A 21,704-nucleotide genomic window follows, 5' to 3' on the forward strand; every position below is an offset into this window, starting at 1 on the left:
GTGGCCGGGGATTTTAATGCATGAAAACTGAAATCCGTTTGACCTCATTTCTACCAGCATGTCACCTGAGTGTGCAAAGCTGTCATCAAGGCAAATGGTGGCTACTTTGAAGAATCTCAAATATAAAATATATTTTGATTTATTATTATTATTTTTGGTTACTACATGATTCCATATGTGCTATTTCATAGTTTTGATGTCTTCACTATTATTCTACAATGTAAAAAATAGTAAAAATAAAGAAAAACCCTTGGATGAGTAGGTGTGTCCAAACCTTTGACTTGTACTGTATATGTACAGTACATAGCTACCTCAATTACCTTGTACACTGCACATCGTCTCGGTACTGGTACTCCTTGTAGTCGTGGCCAAATGTTTTGAGAATGACACAAATATAAATTTTCACAAAGTTTGCTGCTTCAGTGTCTTTAGATATTTTTGTCAGATGTTACTATGGAATACTGAAGTATAATTACAAGCATTTCATAAGTGTCAAAGGCTTTTATTGACAATTACATGAAGTTGATGCAAAGAGTCAATATTTGCAGTGTTGACCCTTCTTAGAATAGTGTTGACCCTTCTTTTTCAAGACCTCTGCAATCCGCCCTGGCATGCTGTAAATTAACTTCTGGGCCACATCCTGACTGATGGCAGCCAATTCTTGCATAATCAATGCTTGGAGTTTGTCAGAATTTGTGAGTTTTTGTTTGTCCACACGCCTCTTCTGGGGAGTTTCCTGGCCATGGACCCAAAATATCGATGTTTTGTTCCCTGAGCCACTTAGTTATCACTTTTGCCTTATGGCAAGGTGCTCCATCATGCTGGAAAAGGCATTGTTCATCACCAAACTGTTCCTGGATGGTTGGGAGAAGTTGCTCTCGGAGGATGTGTTGGTACCATTCTTTTTTCATGGCTGTGTTCTTAGGCAAAATTGTGAGTGAGCCCACTCCCTTGGCTGAAGAGCCTTACCTTGATGTCTCTGTACAAGCTTTTTTCCGGATGCCCCAAACAATCGGAAAGGGGATTCTTCAGAGAAAATGACTTTACCCCAGTCCTCAGCAGTCCAATCCCTGTTCCTTTTGCAGAATATCAGTCTGTCCCTGATGTTTTTTCTGGAGAGAAGTGGCTTCTTTGCTGCCCTTCTTGACACCAGGCCATCCTCCAAAAGTCTTCGCCCCACTGTGCATGCAGATGCACTCACACCTGCCTGCTGCCATTCCTGAGCAAGCTCTGTACTGGTGGTGCCCCGATCCCGCAGCTGAATCAACTTTAGGAGACGGTCCTGGCGCTTGCTGGACTTTCTTGGGCGCCCTGAAGCCTTCCTCACAACAATTGAACCGCTCTCCTTGAAGTTCTTGATGATCCGATAAATGGTTGATTTAGGTGCAATCTTACTGGCAGCAATATCCTTGCCTGTGAAGACCTTTTTGTGCAAAGCAATGATGACGGCACGTGTTTCCTTGCAGGTAACCATGGTTGACAGAGGAAGAACAATGATTCCAAGCACCACCCTCCTTTTGAAGCTTCCAGTCTGTTATTCAAACTCAATCAGCATGACAGAGTGCTCTCCAGCCTTGTCCTCGTCAACACTCACACCTGTGTTAACAAGAGAATCACTGACATGATGTCAGCTGGTCCTTTTGTGGCAGGGCTGAAATGCAGTGGAAATGTTTTTTGGGGATTCAGTTCATTTGTATGGCAAAGAGGGACTTTGCAATTAATAGCATTTTTTTTTTTACAAAACATTCACATTCAATCGACAACATACAGACGAACACAAACATCCACAACATACAGACGAACACACAAACATCCACAACACTCTGCCCAGACCCACCTGCTCACACCCCCATCTCCCGTGCGCATATTACTCTTGCCACATGGCCTCAAACTGCACAATTTTGTTCCTCTCCGTAGCCCACACACTTTCAACATTTATTTAAAGCATTTGACCTTTCCATTGTGTTAATGATGGAGGATTGGTTGATTTTCCGTTTTAAGTATAACTTTTTTCAAGATGATTGATGAGAAAGTTATTGTCCAACCCATCAGGTACAGTATCTCACTGCACCCTTATATGCCATGTCTCCAAATATGCAGACAGACATATTAAAAGGACATTTACATTTGAATACTTCTGGCAGCCAACTTTCTAACTCCGCCCATAACTTTTGAACTTCATAGCATTCCTAGAAGGCATAGATTATTGAGTCATTGTACATTTTACACTTAAGACATGACTCTGCCATTGTGCTGTAGAATTTGTGAATTTTGTCTCTTGTGTAATACATTTTATACATTAGTTTATACTGGATTAAGCATTTTCGATAACTGTAAGTTCATTAGTTATGTTCCAACATTCCCTCTATCTTGTGCCAATATCAGTTATTTTTTAAGTCTTGCTTCCAGTAGTTCATTTAAAAAAAAAAGAGATTGTCAGTTGGACAGGCTCTCTGCAAGGTTTTGTATATCTTACCGATCATATAAATATAATTTGCTGACTCAAATAGGGTTCCTACAAGATTGCTCTGTCCAAAAGATTTAAAATTGAAATTTGTTGATATGAAACGTTTAAGTTGCATGTATTTGGAAAAATCTACATTGGTCAGTCCAAAACTGCTTTTTTAATTCGTTCATAGAAATAAATGTATTTCCTATCACCAAGTAATGTATGTTTTTTATGCCTTTAGTTTTCCATGTAGACTAACTTATCTTTGAATACTGAAAAGCTCTTCAAGGATTGTTCCAAAGGGTTGTGTTTTTAGGTACTGTAGTGATATTTGTTCTTGTAGAATACATTTTATTTTCTTCTATATTGTTAGTGTTCATAACTATGAAGTTGCTGATGTTCTTAGTTTTTTCCTTAGAAAATAGACACAGAAAAAAAAATCTGGGGATGAGTATGCTCATCTTCAGTATGTACCCATTATTCCTCTTTAGTGCATTTAACTATATGTCGCAAGTAAAAGCCCTGGGTGGCAAATTGATACAATTGCAAGTCTGGAAGGTTAAAACCACCCTCTGATTTAGAAAGATGTAGAACTTTCATTTTTATTCTATGAGTTGTATTTGCCTATATAAAGTCTGTTATGACCTAGTATACTTTTCAAAAGAATGTCTTCCGTGTGGTCATGGGTGTTACCAAGAATAAATATACAAACTTTGGGAGCCATGCCATTCTGAAGAGGTTTATTCTACCTGTAAGATGTATGGGAAAAGTGTTCATTTTAATTAGATCTGTTTATGTATTGTTGAGTCATGGGATAAAGTTATCTTTATATATTTGTTGTTTGTTGTCACTTATTAAGCATCCTAAGTATTTGATATGTTATTGTGGTCCACTTAAAGGGTTGCTGTAGAGATCAAGAGATGTTATTTTCCCTATTTTATATACAGAGAATTTAGAGTATTCTGAACATATTTTTTGCAAGGGGGGCATTGAGTTTTCAATATTGGTCTGGAATATCAGGAAGTATTCTGCAAATAAGTTTAGTTTATATTCATGTTTACCAATACTGATACCTGTTAGGTTTGGGTCCTGTAGTATAACTGGTTATAAAGTGCAGTATAACTGCAGTACGTGGCAAATACTGCATCCAGAATAACAGTTTTTTACTGCAGTAATTTTGCAGTGTACCTGCATTTAGAGTGCAGTACACTGCAGGTATTCTGCAATTACTGCATCCAAAATACAACAGTTGACTGCAGTTAATGCACTTTTACGACAGTTTCAAAACGGCAATCTTTTTTGTAAGGGCAATGCAAACAGGAGGTGGGCGAGAGGTCATCTCTGTCTCGTGCCCCTTTCTAAAGCGATTCATCAGATAATGCATTGTTTGTGTGTATATCAGTACATTTGTAACAGCCTAAACATAACGAGACTTATATTCGATCAAATAAGCCTCACGTAATTCGACACTCTATCATAGACCTCCGTACAAAAAAGGGTTTATCTCATTCGGACAGATTTTGGGCGGAGTACAATCCTCTCGCTTCGCCTCTTACTCTCTTGCATCGATTGAAGAAAAACGAGGCCAAATCAGGTATTGCAGTCAAAGCTCTCCAAACTACAAATCCCGTGAGCGACCTGCAACGGCAAAAGCTTATCGATGGCTTTTCATAATCATCAGCGCTTGGAACGTCAATGATACAATGTTGAAAATGTTTCTTCCTCTGCAAAGATAATAACAACCGTTCCAAATGTTCAGCGCACTCTCCTGACGTCGCTTGCATACCTCCGACAGCATTCCTAAACCAAATGGGAGTTTCCAGGAAGTGGCCATATTGGAAGCACAACCAAGCTCGTTCCCCTGTGTCAGTTTACGGAGAGAGTGAGACGAGGGCAGTTAGTTCCCTTTTGCCTAGCTCGGCATTAAAACATATACATTCCGCACCATGGCTGCTACGGATGTAGACATATTTTCCGTAAGTACACCAATACTGTTTTCTGCCTATCAGCGTATCGCAATATGCATCTATGTAAGGGAATTTTTCATTATTCGTGGAAGTGTGGGCTATGTGGACTAACCGTAGTGAGCGGAGATGGTGGAAGTGATTTCTCTCAATAAGTGTTCACGTTGGATTGTCTTGATGGTGTTGTGCTCAGGACATGGCTCATTAATTATTTGCGAGTTTCGTAATGAGTTGACTACATACAGAGGCATATCGTTATTGCTGTATTGATAGTAGCCTATACCGGTAGTATGTGCATTGGTGTAATTCCTCATTGAGTTACACCAGCTGATTGCTGCTCATACCACGGTGTGGTACCAACAGGAAATTGTAGTGACCCCAAATCTCCCTTGACAAGCATTTAGCCTACCCCATATTAGTTACAATGTAGCAACATTGTTTACTAATGATTGGTTGGTTTTATCTAATCATTGATTTGACCTTCTTCCTTTGAGAAACAATGTGGTTACATTGGAACTTCCTGTTTAAGCAGTCTACAATTATGCTTAGGCTAGCCTACATACTAATTATTTAATGTTGTGATGGAGATTGAATTGCCTTTTTCAAGGGAAGATGGGCATCTTTTTGTTCAGTAGCCTAATTCAATTCTCAATTTAGTATTTTTATATATATATATTTTTCCCAGCACTTCATTGTTCATTGTTTCCGAGAACTATTAAACTGATGTTTTATTTTTTATTTAACCTTTATTTAACTAGGCAAATCAGTTCAGAACAAATTCATATTTTACAATGACGGCCTACCCCGGCCAAACCCTCCCCCTAACCCGGACGAAGCTGGGCCAATTGTGTGCCGCCCTATGGGACTCCCGATCACGGCCGGTTGTGATACAGCCCGGGATCGAACCAGGGTCTGTAGTGACGCCTCTAGTACTGAGAAGCAGTGCCTTAGACCGCTGCGCAACTTGGGAGCCGTGATGTCGTAGTTCTTTCTGTCTGAATGCATCCCAAAACCTATTCCGAAGATACAATGTTGAATTGCATTGGATTCAACGTTTCTTCTCACAACCTCTAAAAGCCAGGATGTTGAATAAAAACATATTTGAACTTACTTTACCAGTTGTCTGTACGGTTGGTCCTTTTGCAGGTAGGAATGTGATACAATATATCCCAAAGGAAAGTATAATTACATTAACTTTTCAAAGCGCGGGTACGGAGTTCAGATTTCTATGATCTGAAACATGCGCAGAACCACGTTGGGCGCCATGCTTCAGGTGATGGAAATCTGAAAGCACTACCAGCACTTTGAAAAGTTGAAGTAATTAAATCAAATAAAAACAATAATTGTCACATGCTTCGTGTCAACCGGTGTAGACTAACAGTGAAATGCTTACTAACGTGCCCTTCCCAACAATGGAGAGAGGAAAAATAGAAATAGAAAAATAATAGAACAAGGAATAAATACACAATGAGTAACAATAATTTGCCTATATTCACAGGGTACCAGTCCCGAGTCTATGTGCAAGGCTACAAGGTAATTGAGGTTGATATGTACATATAGGTGGGGATAAAGTGACTAGGCAACAGGATAGATAGATAAACAGTAGCAGCAGCGTATGTGATGAGTCAAAAGAGTTATTGCAAATAGGGTCAATGCACATAGTCCGGGGTAGCAATTGGTTAACTAATTATACTTTTCTATGGATACAGTCTCACACTCCCAACTTGCAAAATGACCAACCACACGGACAACCGGTAAAGTAGGTTAAAACATTTTCTTCAACATTCTGTCTTTCAGAGGTTGTGAGATGAAGCTTTTCTGATCCAAACGCTCATTTATGTCCATCGTAGAATTCAATGTAATTCAACGTCTGGTCTTCAGGGCAGTGTTCATTTTGGCCGCTATTTTTAGATTGTCTAGTTTTTGTCTTAAAATACCTTTTTAGTTTTAGCCATGTTTAAGTAATTTCATCCTTCGTTAGTTTTAGGTATCAGTCGACTAAAACTCTGGACAATTTGTCTAGTTTTAGTCACAGCCATTTTAGTCACAAGTCAGTGCATTTTTTATATTAAATTATGAGTATTTAGGTACATTCAGATAGCCATGTCCAACTAGGCCTACTATTCCTTCGTGTACCTTAGCTGGCAACATTGATATTGTGGCCGATTTTAACCAATACCAGCCATAATTAACTCTATAGGCTATAGAGCTTTGACTACAGGTTAAACAATTTACAGCTCTGATTTTCTCCACATCATAACCAAGGGGGCTAAATAACAGTGGCATTCTAAAATGTAACATTGTTTGAGTTTTTTTCCCAGGTGTCTCGTTATTGTCATAGTTTTAGTCAGGAAAAATGGGTAATTGACAAGTATTTTTCGTGATAGTTATTGTTGACGAAATTAACACTGCTTCAGGCTACCCAAAACCTAAACCTGGATTATGAGTACATGTAATCAAAAACAATGCAAAATATGAATGGTGTGTGTGAGGTATGAGGCTATAAAGACACCACACACGATGGTGTGATAAGCTTTTTTGGTACAGGTCCACAGTGTTGATTTAACTTTTAGCCAATTCTTAAGCACATTCCTTGAGTTGTTGAATTAGACAGTAAGCACTAAATTGCTGGGATAAGTAGATTAACAGAGGAGTCACTCCTTCCTCAACTTGTCACATTTGATTTAAGGAAGGGAGATTTTTCACCCTGAAGAGAGGACACTCCCCAAATTGCAGATTGCATGCAGATACACTACTCCCTATAGGTTCCATTGTATTGCCCAGTAGGGGCAGTGATTACAAAATGATTAGATTTGAGTTTAGGGAATGCAGTGAAATTAGTGTGAGGAACCACTGTGTCATTCCTATTGACTACCCTAGTTTTATGTTGTAGCCTACGTTGCAAGCAAGACGATTTGTTTGAAGGGCACTGTTAATTGTTCAATGGCACTGCCCCTGAACAGGCAGTTAACCCACTGTTCCTAGGCCGTCATTGAAAATAAGAATTTGTTCTTAACTGACTTAGCCTAGTTAAATAAAGGTGAAATAAAAAAAAATGATGCATGGTTATTGATGTGGAGGATGTATGGTTGATTGCATTGATAGGTTGAACAAAGTAGGGTGCACAAAGCTATGTGAAACAATCAGTGTCAAAACAATAAAACAAGAGTTGTAGGGGAGGATTGATCGTATTGTACTACAGCGATCTATTTTCGCCCTGATTTTATATAATGAATTGCCCGTAGCGGCTGTAGAATGTTTGATGCTTACTGACCCCTAAGAACATCGGATGTGTAATGATGCCAACATAATGCATAACATTGGGCCACGCACATTGCCTTGAGATGGAAGGCATGCTAATGAGTTTTGACACTTTAAAAAAAAAAAATTTCTTTTTTTTTGTTGATGCATATTAGTAATCCTATAGTAGATATGCATCTGCTGCTTGCAAACCAGTAGTGTTATTTTCTTGGATATCCACTTTTTCTTTGACAGTCTTTTATTCCCATCAGTGGCGGCTGCTCAAAGGAGGAAGGGGAGGAGGACCATCCTCAGTGAATTTCATAAAAATAGTGAAATTAAAAAAGTGGTTTTACCTAAATTCATTCTAAATATATTCACGTGACCAAATAATTGATTAAAACACACTGTGTTGCAATGGAAGTCTACAGTAGCCTCAACAGCACTCTGTAGGGTAGCACCATGGTGTAGCTGGAGGACAGCTAGTTTCAGTCCTCCTCTTGGTACATTGACTTCAATAAAAACCTAGGAGGCTCTTGGTTCTCACTCACTTCAATAGACTTAAACACTAATTATGACAACTTCCAGAGGACGTCCTCCAACCTATCAGAGGTCTTGCAGCATGAACTGACATGTTGTCCTCCCAATCAAAGGATCAGAGAATTAATCTATTACTGAAAGCATAAGCTACAGCTAGCTAGCACTGCAGGACATAGAATGTGAGTAGTTGACTCAGAGAGAAAGACAATAGTTTAACAGTTTTCAACAAATTAATTTCTTCAAAAATGAAGGAGAAGCGAGAGAGAGAGATTTCGTTTTTTGTCTTTTTTTCTACACTTTCAGTTTCACTTACTTAGCTAGCAAATGCAGATAGTTAGTTTAGTCAACTCAAACACCTGGATCAAACAGAGGAATGCCATGTTAGCTAGCTGTCTATAACTATCCAACACAACACTGGAACCCTTCCAAGTCAAGGTAAGCTTTTGGTTTTATTAATTTATTGCCACCGGGGCCCACCGGTGTAAATGCTGAACTGCTTAATGACTATACACTGTAACGTTACTGCATGAATGTAGCGGGTTTACTAACGCATTAGTTCTATTAGCTATGTTGATTAGGATGTTACTTTAGCTAATATGGTGACAACGATGTAGGCTGTTTGCAGCGGTTATGACATGGTTTGGAAAGTTTTTTTTGCCTGGTCACATACAGCTGTTGTGTTGTGCATTGAAGTCCACAAACGAAGGGAAAAGGTGAGAGAAGGAGTACAACGTCGCTGCTATGAAAGTGAACTGTGTTTACAGTGATCAGGGATGTATTCATTCTGTTGAAAAATGTTTCTTAAACGGAAGCCAACGAAACTGGGATAAAAGTACCTGAAATTGTCTAATAGAAAGTCTCGTTTGCAACTGTTGGGCTAATGATTACACCCTAGATGAGCTAGATGCAGGCAAGTGTGTGCAAGGCGGTATTGAATGTGTCACTGTCTGTCACCTCAAAATTCTCTCCACCTGTGTGCACCTACGTTGTAAACTTTCATTCATAGGCTAGGTTGTAGCAACCTCATGATTGGGTTAAGGGAAAATTTGAGTATCATGTAGTAGCCTAAACCTATCGATGTTACATTGATCTGGGTGCATGGAATATGAATGACCGTCATCCAATATGCTGTAAAAGAAATAAGGCCATGCTTGTGTAAAAAATGTTTTGTCTTCCCTCATCATAAACGGCACTGACTACCACTGATCCCCATGATAATGAAGTTTGTAACATTCTTTGTAGAACGATTTAGGACAGATTCTTGTAACCTGAGTGTTGCATAATCTGTTTTATATTGACCATACAACACAGGACAGCCTGGAGGCTGGGCTGTCACATCCACTGTTGTAAAACACTGATTAGCTTAGGCTGTGTGGGGAGTCAATTATCCATGTTATTTGGAGTCCTATATCTCACCATCTGATGTCATACACATGCACAAACCTATGAAACTGTGCTTTGTGACTCGCATTCTAATACTCTCGATTTGGCTGTAACTAAATGTATTTCCTGACACCCACAGATTGGTATGCTCCTGTATATCTCGTAAAATGGCCACTGCTGTCTCCCCTCTCCTCGGTCTTGTTTCTGTCTTTCCTTTTGGACAGAGGCGTGTGACGAGGGAGACGGAGGAGTTTCTGCCAGACAGGCAGCTCTGTGTATGAGTGTGTGTATTAAAGAAAATATAGACGCCTGGTGCCATGCGATGACCAAATCTCCACCATCTGCATACTGTAGACCTGTGCAGCCTTGTGTTAATGTTTCTACATTATACTCTGTGTAGTGCCAGTAGCAGCACTAGTGTGTCGCTGATGGGTTGTGTGTTTGTTCACTAAAGTAGACCAACTTCAGGTGGCGATGAAAATTCTACTGGAGGTCTCTGTCAGTTTGTCTGGGAATAAATCGTCCCAAGATCCATGTTTTGCCCTAAGGCTTAATGTTAACATTATGTTTTTTTGTTTAAGTACTTTGTAATGTATTGTCACAGATAAAACAAGGGACTGTACAAAGAGCTTTCAATTTTTGTCAAGGTTACTAGCCTACCGGCAATTACATGGAAATGTAATTACGCAGAGACTCTGATTTTTCACTATAGAATGTACAGTCGTGGCCAAAAGTTTTGAGAATGACACAAATATTAATTTCCACAGTTTGCTGCTTCAGTGTCTTTAGATATTTTTGTCAGATGTTACTATGGAACACTGAAGTATAATTACATGTATTGACAATTACATGAAGTTGATGCAAATAGTCTATTTGCAGTGTTGACACTTCTTTTCAAGACGTCTGCAAACGCCCTGGCATGCTGTCAATTATCTTCTGGGCCACATCCTGACTGATGGCAGCCCATTCTTGCATAATCAATGCTTGGAGTTTGTCAGAATGTGTTGGTTTTTGTTTGTCCACCTGCCTCTTGAGGATTGACCACAAATTCTCAATGAGATTAAGGCCTGGGGAGTTTCCTGGCCATGGACTCAAAATATTGATGTTTTGTTCCCCCGAGCCACTTGGTTATCACTTTTGCCTTATGGCAAGGTGCTCCATCATGCTGGAAAAGGCATTGTTCGTCACCAAACTGTTCCTGGATGGTTGGGAGAAGTTGCTCTCGGAGGATGTGTTGGTACCATTCTTTATTCATGGCTGTGTTCTTTGGCAAAATTGTGAATGAGCCCACTCCCTTGGCTGAGGAGCAACCCCACACATGAATGATCTCAGGATGCTTTACTGTTGGCATGATACAGGACTGATGGTAGTGCTCACCTTGTCTTCTCCGGACAAGCTTTTTTCCGGATGCCACAAACAATCGAAAAGGGGATTCATCAGAGAAAATGACTTTACCCCAGTCCTCAGCAGTCCAATCCCTGTACCTTTTGCAGAATATCAGTCTGTCCCTGATGTTTTTCCTGGAGAGAAGTGGCTTCTTTGCTGCCCTTAACTCCAAAAGTCTTCGCCTCACTGTGCGTGCAGATGCACTCACACCTTCCTGCTGCCATTCCTGAGCAAGCTCTGTACTGGTGGTGCCCCAATACTGCAGCTGATTCAACTTTAGGAGATGGTTCTGGTGCGTGCTGGACTTTCTTGGGCGCCCTGAAGCCTTCCTCACAACAATTGAACCGCTCTCCTTGAAGTTCTTGATCATCCGATAAATGGTTGATTTAGGTGCAATCTTACTGGCAGCAATATCCTTGCCTGTGAAGCCCTTTTTGTGCAAAGCAATGATGACGGCACGTGTTTCCTTGCAGGTAACCATGGTTGACAGAGGAAGAACAATGATTCCAAGCACCACCCTTTTTTTGAAGCTTCCAGTCTGTTTTTCAAACACAATCAGCATGACAGAGTGATGTTAACAAGAGAATCACTGACATGATGTCAGCCGGTCCTTTGTGGCAGGGCTGAAATGCAGTGGAAATGTTTTTTGGGGACTCAGTTCATTTGCATGGCAAAGAGGGACTTTGCAATTCATCTGATCACTCTTCAAAACATTCTGGAGTATATGCAAATTGCCATCATACAAACTGAGGCAGCAGACTTTGTGAAAATTAATATTTGTCATTCTCAAAACTTTATACCAAAAAAATCAACAACATTGCTTTCAAAGTGTAACAAACCATAGGACTCTACGCACAAGCATGACTTTTAATAATTTCCACTGAACGTTTTACAAAAACACATTTACAGGAAGAACTGCAGATAAAGTTTTGTAACAGAATAACACCGAGGGAGATTTTACTGTGATTTAGTTACTAAACTTTGCATCTGTAAATTTTTTTGTTGTTGCTTTTTTAAATTGTTCAAGGTAGTCATTGTGTACAGAGTTTTATGGTTTGTTAACATTGGTTTTCAACGTTTTTGGTTGGCATACATTTTAAAGTGGAAAAATCTCAGCGTAGTTCTGTCACTTTGGGAATAGCCCCTACATATTTCTGAGCTCAGCCGTTTCCCATGCACATCACTGGATCAAGAGGAAGCGTGGTGTTTCCTTTCCAAGGAACTTTTAACCAGAGTCTCTCTGAAAGGCACCATCTCACGATTCTCCTTATACTATTACTTTGCACTCCTATACGGACTCCATTCCCTGACTAGTGTGACGGATGGATGCCTCTCAGCTTGTGTGACGTGTGCATTCAGTCAGAGTTCATCTCTGGTGAGTTTGTGTCCACGTCCGCAGTTCTGTATGATCCTTGAGAAAACACACTGGAGCAGGTTTTGTGTTTGTTTGCATTCCCTTTGTGGCCCTCAGTCGATTCCAATTACACACAGGCCTGCCTGCACTGCTCAGCTCTTAGGCTGTGTCCGGTGACATCACCCCCCCAAATATGCAGTCTTTGTAGGAAAGGACAAGCCAGACACATGTGGATGAGCCCATTGATCTCAAGATGGTCTCTCTGCTATCCCTGCACAAGGGAGATGAGTACGATAAGGGACTACATTATTGTTAACCCCCCCCAATGACTCATCATTAGAGATTAGCTGTTGTTCACTGAGGTGGGAGTAGGCTCACTCCCTAACCGTTGCAGTTGCCAGATTTATTTTGTGTGACCTCAATTAATCCCACTTGGTTTTTGGAATCTCTAGTCTCTTCTCTGTGCAGAGAAGCCACCTCCTGTTTGAAGGATTACTCCAGCTCCCTCCTCAGCACTCTCCAGAGGGCTCATCTCATTATTTAAGCTTTAAGGCACATTATGATGAGCTGTATAATGTACAAATGGAATGTGGTGGTGGTATTTCGTATTGCTTATGTCCTCGATTCACAGTAATACATTTTCTCTCGGTGCTTTCACCCCCCCGCATATCTCTAGCCCTGCCATCGTTGTTCATTTATTTAATACTTTCTTTTTGCAGAATGAAGAAAAGCGTAACCTCAGTTTGGGCGGCCATGTTGGTTTTGACAGCCTTCCCGATCAGCTGGTCAGTAAATCGGTGACACAGGGTTTCTGCTTCAACATCCTCTGTGTAGGTGAGTATCAAACCACATGGTAGTGCTACTGTTACTGCACTATCTCAGGGCACCCTATTCCCTATATAGTGCACTACTTTTAACCAGGGCCTATAGGGCTCTGGACAAAAGTAGTGCACTATATAGGGAATCGGGTGCCATTCGGTATGCAGCCAGGGTTGTTTCTGTCTTTGACATGAACGAGAATTAAGACTGCTGCTGTGAAGAGGCTGAGAGAAGAATGTCCCCGCTGAGAGTTACTGAGACCTAACAACACTTTTCCCTCTCTTGCCTCCTAGGGGAAACGGGTATTGGCAAGTCGACATTAATGAATACACTTTTTAACACAATGTTTGAGAACGAGGAGGCCAGCCACTACCAGAATGGCGTGTGTATGCGGCCCAGAACATACGATCTCCAGGAGAGCAACGTCCACCTAAAGCTGACTATTGTGGACACTGTGGGGTTCGGGGACCAGATCAACAAAGAGGAGAGGTAAGCAGCAGATGCTTAGCATCCTACTTTCAGCTGTTCACTAATTGAAGCGTTGCCATTGAGTTTCTTTATCCTTTTCATACTCTCACAGTGTATGATAACATGCCATCTTTTAGAGTAAATTGCTTACATTGCCTGGAATGTAGACAAGACAAGCACAGTCGCTGTCATTTTTCAGGAAATCCCCTCCCCCCCTGAATGGAGCGGGGTTTAGAATGATGATGAGGAGGACATTCTTGGTTTGAACTACAGCTGTGGGACTGAGTGTTTGTGTGATCTCCGCAGCAAGCGGGCTCACACGCCCCTGAATGATACAGTGGGAGGAACAGGCCGTAACTCATGTTGTTTGGGAAAACGCTGCAGCAATAATGCGTCCCAAATAGTCTTTAAAGGTCATCAGTGACACGTTCTGGGAAAATAGCTTGGAGATGTTAAAGTCAAGGTTAAACGTTGTGTATATATGTTCTTGGCAAGCCTTTAGATCACTTATTTACTCTACATGCTACAGTATAGTGATGGACACAGGGATGTGACTAGTACTTTTAGTCCTTGATTTCACAAGCTAACCAGGGTTTAACAGTGACTTTGTGTGATATTTTTTTTGGCTCACTTCCTCAGAATGCTAGACTAAACACACTGGCATATTACATGTTCAACTCTGTGACCTCTTAAATATTTTTTTACATAAGTAGATGCTGGATGCTTGAATAAAGATAATTTCTGTACACAGACATCTGATACCCCCTCTGGCAACTTTGAAAGAAACAAAGAAAGTACATGGGATAGTGGGATCAAAAGGAATCAAAGTCCAACTTTGTTTTACACTTCGTAAAACTACATTGCTTTTCCTTTTGCAGTTATAAACCGATAGTGGACTATATCGACACACAGTTTGAAAACTACCTTCAGGAAGAGCTGAAAATCAAGCGCTCCCTCTTCAACTACCACGACGGGAGGATCCACATCTGTCTGTACTTCATCGCTCCCACTGGGCATTCACTGAAGTCCTTGGATTTAGTTACCATGAAGAAACTGGACAGCAAGGTAAAGGATCACTACCGCCAATGCCTTGTGGGCAAAAAAACAGACTACATCCTATTGTTTGACTTAAAAAAGATGTCACTTTGACTGGTATGAATTTCAGTTGTAGAATAGTCAGATATTCATGTAGGGCTGGGGACCCACAATGTTCTAGAAAAGGAAGCGACAGACATTCCACATAACATTTTATTGGATAGGATTTCCTGAGGTTTATATCATACCCCTAGTGTATTGGTCAGAATTATTAAGCAAGTATGATGCTGTAACTTTTTACTTCTATGAAGATCTTTTTTCGTTCATGGTTTCGTGTGAGTAACTGGGTATTGGGCAGCAGATCCATATTTTAGAACAATACATTGATTTCAGCTTATTGGAAACATGAATGGTCGGTGCCTCGATTAGTGAACTTGTGGAATTCATCTAATCACTATTGCAGTCGAAGCGTGGGAGAGGGAGTGTCACAACTAGCTATTATTTTTTTTTAGTTACCCAAAAGGGGCGGGTGAAATGTGTGAAACACTCAGGCTGAGACAGACCTGACAATGCATACAGTACTCAAACCCCTATTAGCGACAACCCTACAGAGCTTGTATATCAGGCCGGTTGTACGGCCTATAAAGCGGTTCTAGGAGTGGTGGAGAGGCAATTACAGGCTTGTTTGTGTCTGGTAATGCAATGACGCATATCAAACCGATAGAGTGGTTATGAGCAAAGCATTGTAACTTACTTTAGCCAATTCTCTCCTCCTACATGGCTCTATCGCTCTCTGAGCTGTCAGAAATTAACCTTTTCACAGGAGGCAAAGAGCAGACTATAAATCAGCTTGTATTTTATTTAAAGGTCTATGATGTAAAGCAGACAGGCAATGGTGTTTGACTTACACTTCCAGAAAGGCCGGAACGGTGACAGTTAAAAAGGTGGTCTGGTCTAGGGACTGTAGAGATGGGTGTTTGCTCTTTTACCTCAATAGACTTTTTGTAAAGGATGGAAGAAACCATGTAAAACAACCATCACATCTGTTTTGTAGCACAATTATTGTGAATGGTCACATCGAACAAGGCCTCCTTTTGACCTTAACAAACTATATCCTATATAGCCTGGAGGTGATGAGCGACGTCGGTGACTAAGTCTGTCGTCCCAGTAATCCGAGGAGCCAAAGAAAAACTGTCACAATGTGTTTATTTTCCCATCTGTTTTAGAGCAGAGATGGGACACCATTCAGTTTGTTTTCTTAATTGCTGTTTTATTTCTCTGTGTGGGTTTGACTGAGCTCAACCCATCGTGGTTGCATAGTGCCTCTTTTGCGACATCCAGTAATTTAAGTATTTGTTGATGACACTGTGGCAAAAATTCAGATGCTCTGACTCATTTATTTTCAGCGTCTTATCTAATCATGCTTTGATTTGTAATTGTACGACACACCCGCCATGAAACCCTTCCAAACCTTTGCAGAATATCTGAAGATATTCAATTCGAAGGAATAACCTCAAAGCAAACCAAGTGGAGTTGATCTTAAGGCCAGAAATATACTTTTTTTTAATACTTTAGGTGAATATAATCCCCATCATCGCTAAGGCTGACACAATCTCCAAGAGCGAGCTCCATAAATTCAAGATCAAGATCATGAGCGAGCTGGTGAGCAACGGAGTGCAGATCTACCAGTTCCCCACAGACGATGATGCAGTCACCGAGATCAACTCCTCCATGAATGTGAGTCTCTCTGTCTTTGTACAGTCACTCAGTGTTAACCTCACTGTATAGGAATGTATGGTTTTAATGGCTGCACATAGTTTCCTCCCTTTGAAACTGCCTCCGTTTGTACTATTTCCCAACTGTAGAGAACTGTGAGGAACTGCACGAAGCGTTCTCTGTGCCAGCTATTTCCTATTATGTAAATCAGGGATGGGCAACTGGCGGCTCGCAGATAAAAAAAAATAATAATAATTGTGTGAATGTAATATATACATACATACGGTTGAAGTCGGAAGTTTACATACACTTAGGTTGGAGTCATTAAAACTTGTTTCTCAACCACTCCACAAATTTCTTGTTAATAAACTATAGTTTTGGCAAGTCGGTTAGGACTACTACTTCAGTTAGGACTACTATCTACTTTGTGCATGACACAGGTAATTTTTCCAACAACTGTTTACAGACAGATTATTTCACTTATAATTCACTGTATCACAATTCCAGTGGGTCAGAAGTTTACATACACTAAATTGACTGTGCCTTTTAAACAGCTTGGGAAATTCCAGAAAATTATGTCATGGTTTTAGAAGCTTCTGATAGGCTAATTGACATAATTTGAGTCAATTGAAGGTGTACCTGTGGATGTAATTCAAGGCCTACCTTTAAACTCAGTGCCTCTTTGCTTGACATCATGGGAAAATCAAAAGAAATCAGCCAAGAACTCAGAAACCTCCACGAGTCTGGTTCATCCTTGGGAGCAATTTCCAAACGCCTGAAGGTACCACAGAAATACATATGCAGAGATCATCCGTTCACCCACAGTAGGAACAAAAAATCTCCAATTTGGACTCCAGACCAAAGGACAGATTTCCACTGGTCTAATGTCATTGCTCGTGTTTCTTTGCCCAAGCAGTCTCTTCTTCTTATTGGTGTCCTTTTAGTAGTAGTTCCTTTGCAGCAATTCGACCATGAAGGCCTGATACACACAGTCTCCTCTGAACTGTTGATGTTGAGATATGTCTGTTACTTGAACTCTGAAGTCTTTATTTGGGCTGCAATCTGAGGTGCCTTTAACTCCAATGAACTTATCCTCTGCAGCAGAGGTAACTCTGGGTCTTCCTTTCCTGTGGTGGTCCTCATGAGAGCATTCCTCATGAAGCTGGTTGAGAGAATGCAAAGTTGTCATAAAGGCAAAGGGTGGCTACTTTGATTTAACACTTTTTTTGATACTACATGATTTCATGTGTTATTTCATAGGTTTGATTACTTCACTAGTATTCTACAATGTAGAAAATAGTAAAACTTTTGAAAAATCCTTGAATGAGTAGGTGTGTCAAATTTTGTCTGGTACTCTATTTCACAGCGGGTTAGGGCAACTTTTGATGGGGTCCACATAAAAAAAATAACTCCTCATGAGGGCCCACAGTGGCTCGTGGGCCCCACCATTGTTGGTAATTCGACCATGCTTACTTCAAGTTTAGATTGCAGGCCGCTAGACTAACTTACTGATCAAATAGAAAATGGGCTAATTGAGTGACTGCTGATGCACAGCTACATTTTGAAATTGCACCTTGTTCATTCTATTATTCTTTCTTAACAGTAAATTAAGACCCTGACTGAGTTTTAATTTTTTTTTAGGTTTTTGTGAAATTCGGCTGAGGGCTGCCAGTTACCCATTCCTGCTCTATGCTATACTTTTTTGTTTTGTCACAAACTGAAATTAGGCAAACTATTAGAGTTTTAGCAACCAGGAAATGACGGAGCCCTTTCTGCATAGTGCATCTTTTAAGAAAAGCTTTCAATCGTGCCAGCCTTCTCTTAATTTCTATTCGGTGTCTGAACTGCGCGTTAAGTCGTTTTTAATTCTTAAGCGTCTATTGACGCACCTGTGCGTCAATCTCAGTAACGTAATACAAATATCCCCATCAAAATCTGTCAGTTTAAGCTAGAGATTATGTTTTTAGCACGGTCTGCATGCCAATCCACCGCATCCGCTCACGTCGGCCTTCCGCATCTGCGGTGGAAGGGTGCCGAGCTACAGAAGTGTTTGTCAGACCATGAGACATCCCGAAAATTGGTCTTGGAACAAAAACACTTGTAATGCCCAAACGGTTTGGTCCAAAAACACTCTATGGGAAGGGGAGACTCATGAACACTATGGTGTTCTCTGTTTTGCTCTACGACCCCCTCAAGTGTCACTCGTCTGAAAGTAACCCATACAAAGAAATGGAGGTGGTTTTGTGCCAACAAAAATAAGGGGTTAAATATGTGTCCAAAAACTCATATCCTGAGCTTGCTCCTAGATATAGGACAGACACTTTAAAACCTTATTTTTTTGCCCATCTTTTTTGCAATTCATGAATGTGTTGTTCTATGTGTTTCTATGGGCTATAGTATTAAAGGCCAAATTCAATATCTTATCCCCACAAAAAAAGATACCTAAAGGGATCCTAAATCAAATAGCTAAATGATCCATGGTATGACCATCTTAAAACAATTCCATATGTTAGCTTAGTGTGTTAGCTCTCCCCGCCCCCAACAGCTTAGACTTTGAGGTTGACTGCACAAATAGATTGATTGCACAAATCAGTTCTGCGTTTGTGGATGTGGGCATGCAGACCCACGAGCCACTGTGGCCCCCACCCCCATTAAAGTTGACCATCCCTGATGTAAATGAATTGGCCGCCTGGCATTGGTAGAGCAGACAGAACAGGAGTTGTTGTTCTGTTCTGTCCTGTCTGTTGATGTGTCCCAAATGGCACCCTATTACCTATATACTGCAGTGCACTAAATCGGGATTGGGGTGCCATTTGGGACGCAGCCCATAGCTCCGTGTTCAGGCTAGATGACCTCAGTGCCTGGGCCCTAGCCAGTTTTGGCTTGCCACTTAATTCTTGAGGTTCCTTTTGGTGAACATGTTTTCCTCATGATGGCTCACTGGCCAGGGTCATTCTGGGAGCAATAAAGAACCATGGGCCAGTTTCACCAACACTGGTTACTAGATCATTGCCAGGGGATCTCTCGTTATGCCCTTACACACACGCGTGGAAATGTACCTATATGCACAGGGCCAAATTGAAATGTTTCTAACAGAAGAACTATAAAAAGCATGGTAGAAATTGAAAGTGACCACTGGAGATTATGGAGAAATGATCACACCAAAGGTGAGGACACAACAGTTCACCTGACACAAGAATGATTCCAAACATTAGACTGTTGATTTGATGTGCTTTTGACCTTTACTGTTCTTTTCACAGCATTTGTCAATAAGGGAATCTGAAAATATGTTCAGCAACATAAGTATATTCTTTGAAATGTGGGAGTAGGTGCAAGATAATAAAAAAAATTACAATGGGTTTGAGGGAGAAGCCTCCAAGTGGCCTCACATCTCTCCAAACTGTGCCCACCATCAGACAATTACTGTTTTGCGCAATCCAAAAACGGTCCATTATAAATCGCAATCTGGGCCAGGTGGGCATCATTTGAAAACTTATTCTATTGCTGACATGGCTTGCTACAGTAAGTTATAAAATACGATTTACAGGTGTTAGGCTTTCGAAGGCACTTCAGACAAACCAACTGTAGTTTTGGTGCACATAGAATGGAGGCATGAGTGCATTCAACAAATGTCAGTCAAAACCATACAGTGAAGTGGAGAACCTGAACTCTGTATAGCGTGTTACTGTGTTCCAATTTAGGCGCTTATCAATGATGAACTCTGCCATTTTCAACTCGTATACGTGATGACACGTGCTGTGAGTGGAAAGGGCTACACCATCATTACGTGCTAAAATCAACTGCTAAAATCAATCAGATCTCAATTACAACCATCACCCGCCACCGATTTGTACCGCTCCGTAACGCGGATGTCATAATCTTTAGTCCTGATTGCGACCAACATTTTTCAAGATTTTGTCCTCTGGTGGGTATTATCATTGGAACAATTTGATCTTGCGATTTTATGTATTTGACAATCATTCTGTACAACTGAAATAATGTATTTCATTTACTCGTTTATCACAGCAAATCTACTATGGCAATGTAGCCTACCCTGCACATTTTATGAAGGGGAAAAATCATGGTGTTGGATTTAAAAAAAAAAATGGTTTACTATTTATGTAATCCATTAATGATTTTACTTGTTTGAATCGAATATGGCCATTTCTTATCAAGTGGGGAAAAATAAATATTCCTGAACTGTGAGCTACACATTTGACATTTGAAACAAAATTGTGTTTGTGATGTATTTTTAATCAAATTGTATTGTATTCTAATATTGTGCAGACAGCCGATATTATTTCTTTATTTGTAGAACGTGATAAGTCAATAATGAACCTTATCATTTCGTACAGTGCTACATTAATTAGGCAGTGGGCCTATTGTACTTTATTGAAGAAACAATGTCTGTCACACATGTTGCTGCAATCCATGTAACTTTAATGAATTAATATAAAGTTGGTCTTCAAGAATGTTATTTTCGCAAAGTTATAATCATTGTAATTAACCGGCTACATTTCCAGTCGAATCATTTTATTTCAGTTGTAATGTCACATTCTTCTCTTTAAAAAAAAATATTTTTCGCATTTATATTTCGTTGTTCCTGATAGGATGTTTTCTCCACTGGGGTGGGAGTAGTAAACGCAGACAATTGCCATTTTCACTGTCTAGTGTTAAGCCGGCTTGACAGTAACAGCGTTAGATCAGCTGGTCTTCTAGTTTTATTTCCGCAGCTTTTTTCAATGCAACCAGGGTTATTTTAGCAGGGAGCTCTGTGTAATCTCCTGGTTGAGTGTTGAGAAATCCAGCTGTAACCTGCAGGTAATCCGCAGCTTCCGCATGCATCTCTGTTGCAATCAGGCCCATATGTTTAATCAGACCAACAAGACATGCCTCTAAATACAGCTGGCTGGATGTTAAACACAGCCCCTGAAGTAACTTATATGTCAACACTGTTTAGAGTTACTCTTGTGTGGTCTACGGCAACGTTGGTACAGCCAAAGTTTATCTATCGCCTGTCTGCTTTTTTTTTCTCTCTCTTCCATGGACATCTGTCTAAGTAGTTAGACCTGTCCAGTAAAAACGTTGGCTATGCTGTGAAGGAAGGAAGGAAGTGTAACCTGTGTGAGAGTCATGGGTGTTGTGGAAGCTGCTTCTGGTCAAATCTGTAACCTGACTAACCTTTTTGACCTCTGAACTCTTTCAGGCTCACCTCCCCTTCGCTGTGGTGGGGAGCATCGAGGAGGTCAAAGTGGGGAACAAAACGGTGCGGGCCAGGCAGTATCCCTGGGGAGTAGTGCAAGGTGAGTACCTCTCCTTCTGTACCTCTGTTTCTTTCCATTTCAGGAGA

General features: G+C 40.6%; 1 protein-coding gene across 3 annotated transcripts in view; it reads left to right on the plus strand.

Annotated features, from left to right (window-relative positions):
- Positions 1–4,305: 4,305 nt before the first annotated feature.
- LOC111980295 (septin-8-A) overlaps positions 4,306–21,704 on the plus strand; it is a 41,183-nt gene continuing 23,784 nt past the window's right edge. For all 3 annotated transcript variants that reach the window (XM_024011015.2, XM_024011014.2, XM_024011016.2), the window contains exons 1-6: positions 4,306–4,425; positions 13,036–13,150; positions 13,429–13,624; positions 14,482–14,668; positions 16,214–16,375; positions 21,561–21,657. In XM_024011015.2, coding sequence (XP_023866783.1) covers positions 4,396–4,425; positions 13,036–13,150; positions 13,429–13,624; positions 14,482–14,668; positions 16,214–16,375; positions 21,561–21,657 — 787 coding nt within the window. In that variant the 5' untranslated portion in view covers positions 4,306–4,395. The remainder of the gene's footprint in view (positions 4,426–13,035; positions 13,151–13,428; positions 13,625–14,481; positions 14,669–16,213; positions 16,376–21,560; positions 21,658–21,704) is intronic.

The sequence above is a fragment of the Salvelinus sp. IW2-2015 genome, linkage group LG20, assembly GCF_002910315.2.
Source record: "Salvelinus sp. IW2-2015 linkage group LG20, ASM291031v2, whole genome shotgun sequence".
Classification (NCBI taxonomy): Eukaryota; Metazoa; Chordata; class Actinopteri; order Salmoniformes; family Salmonidae; genus Salvelinus; species Salvelinus sp. IW2-2015.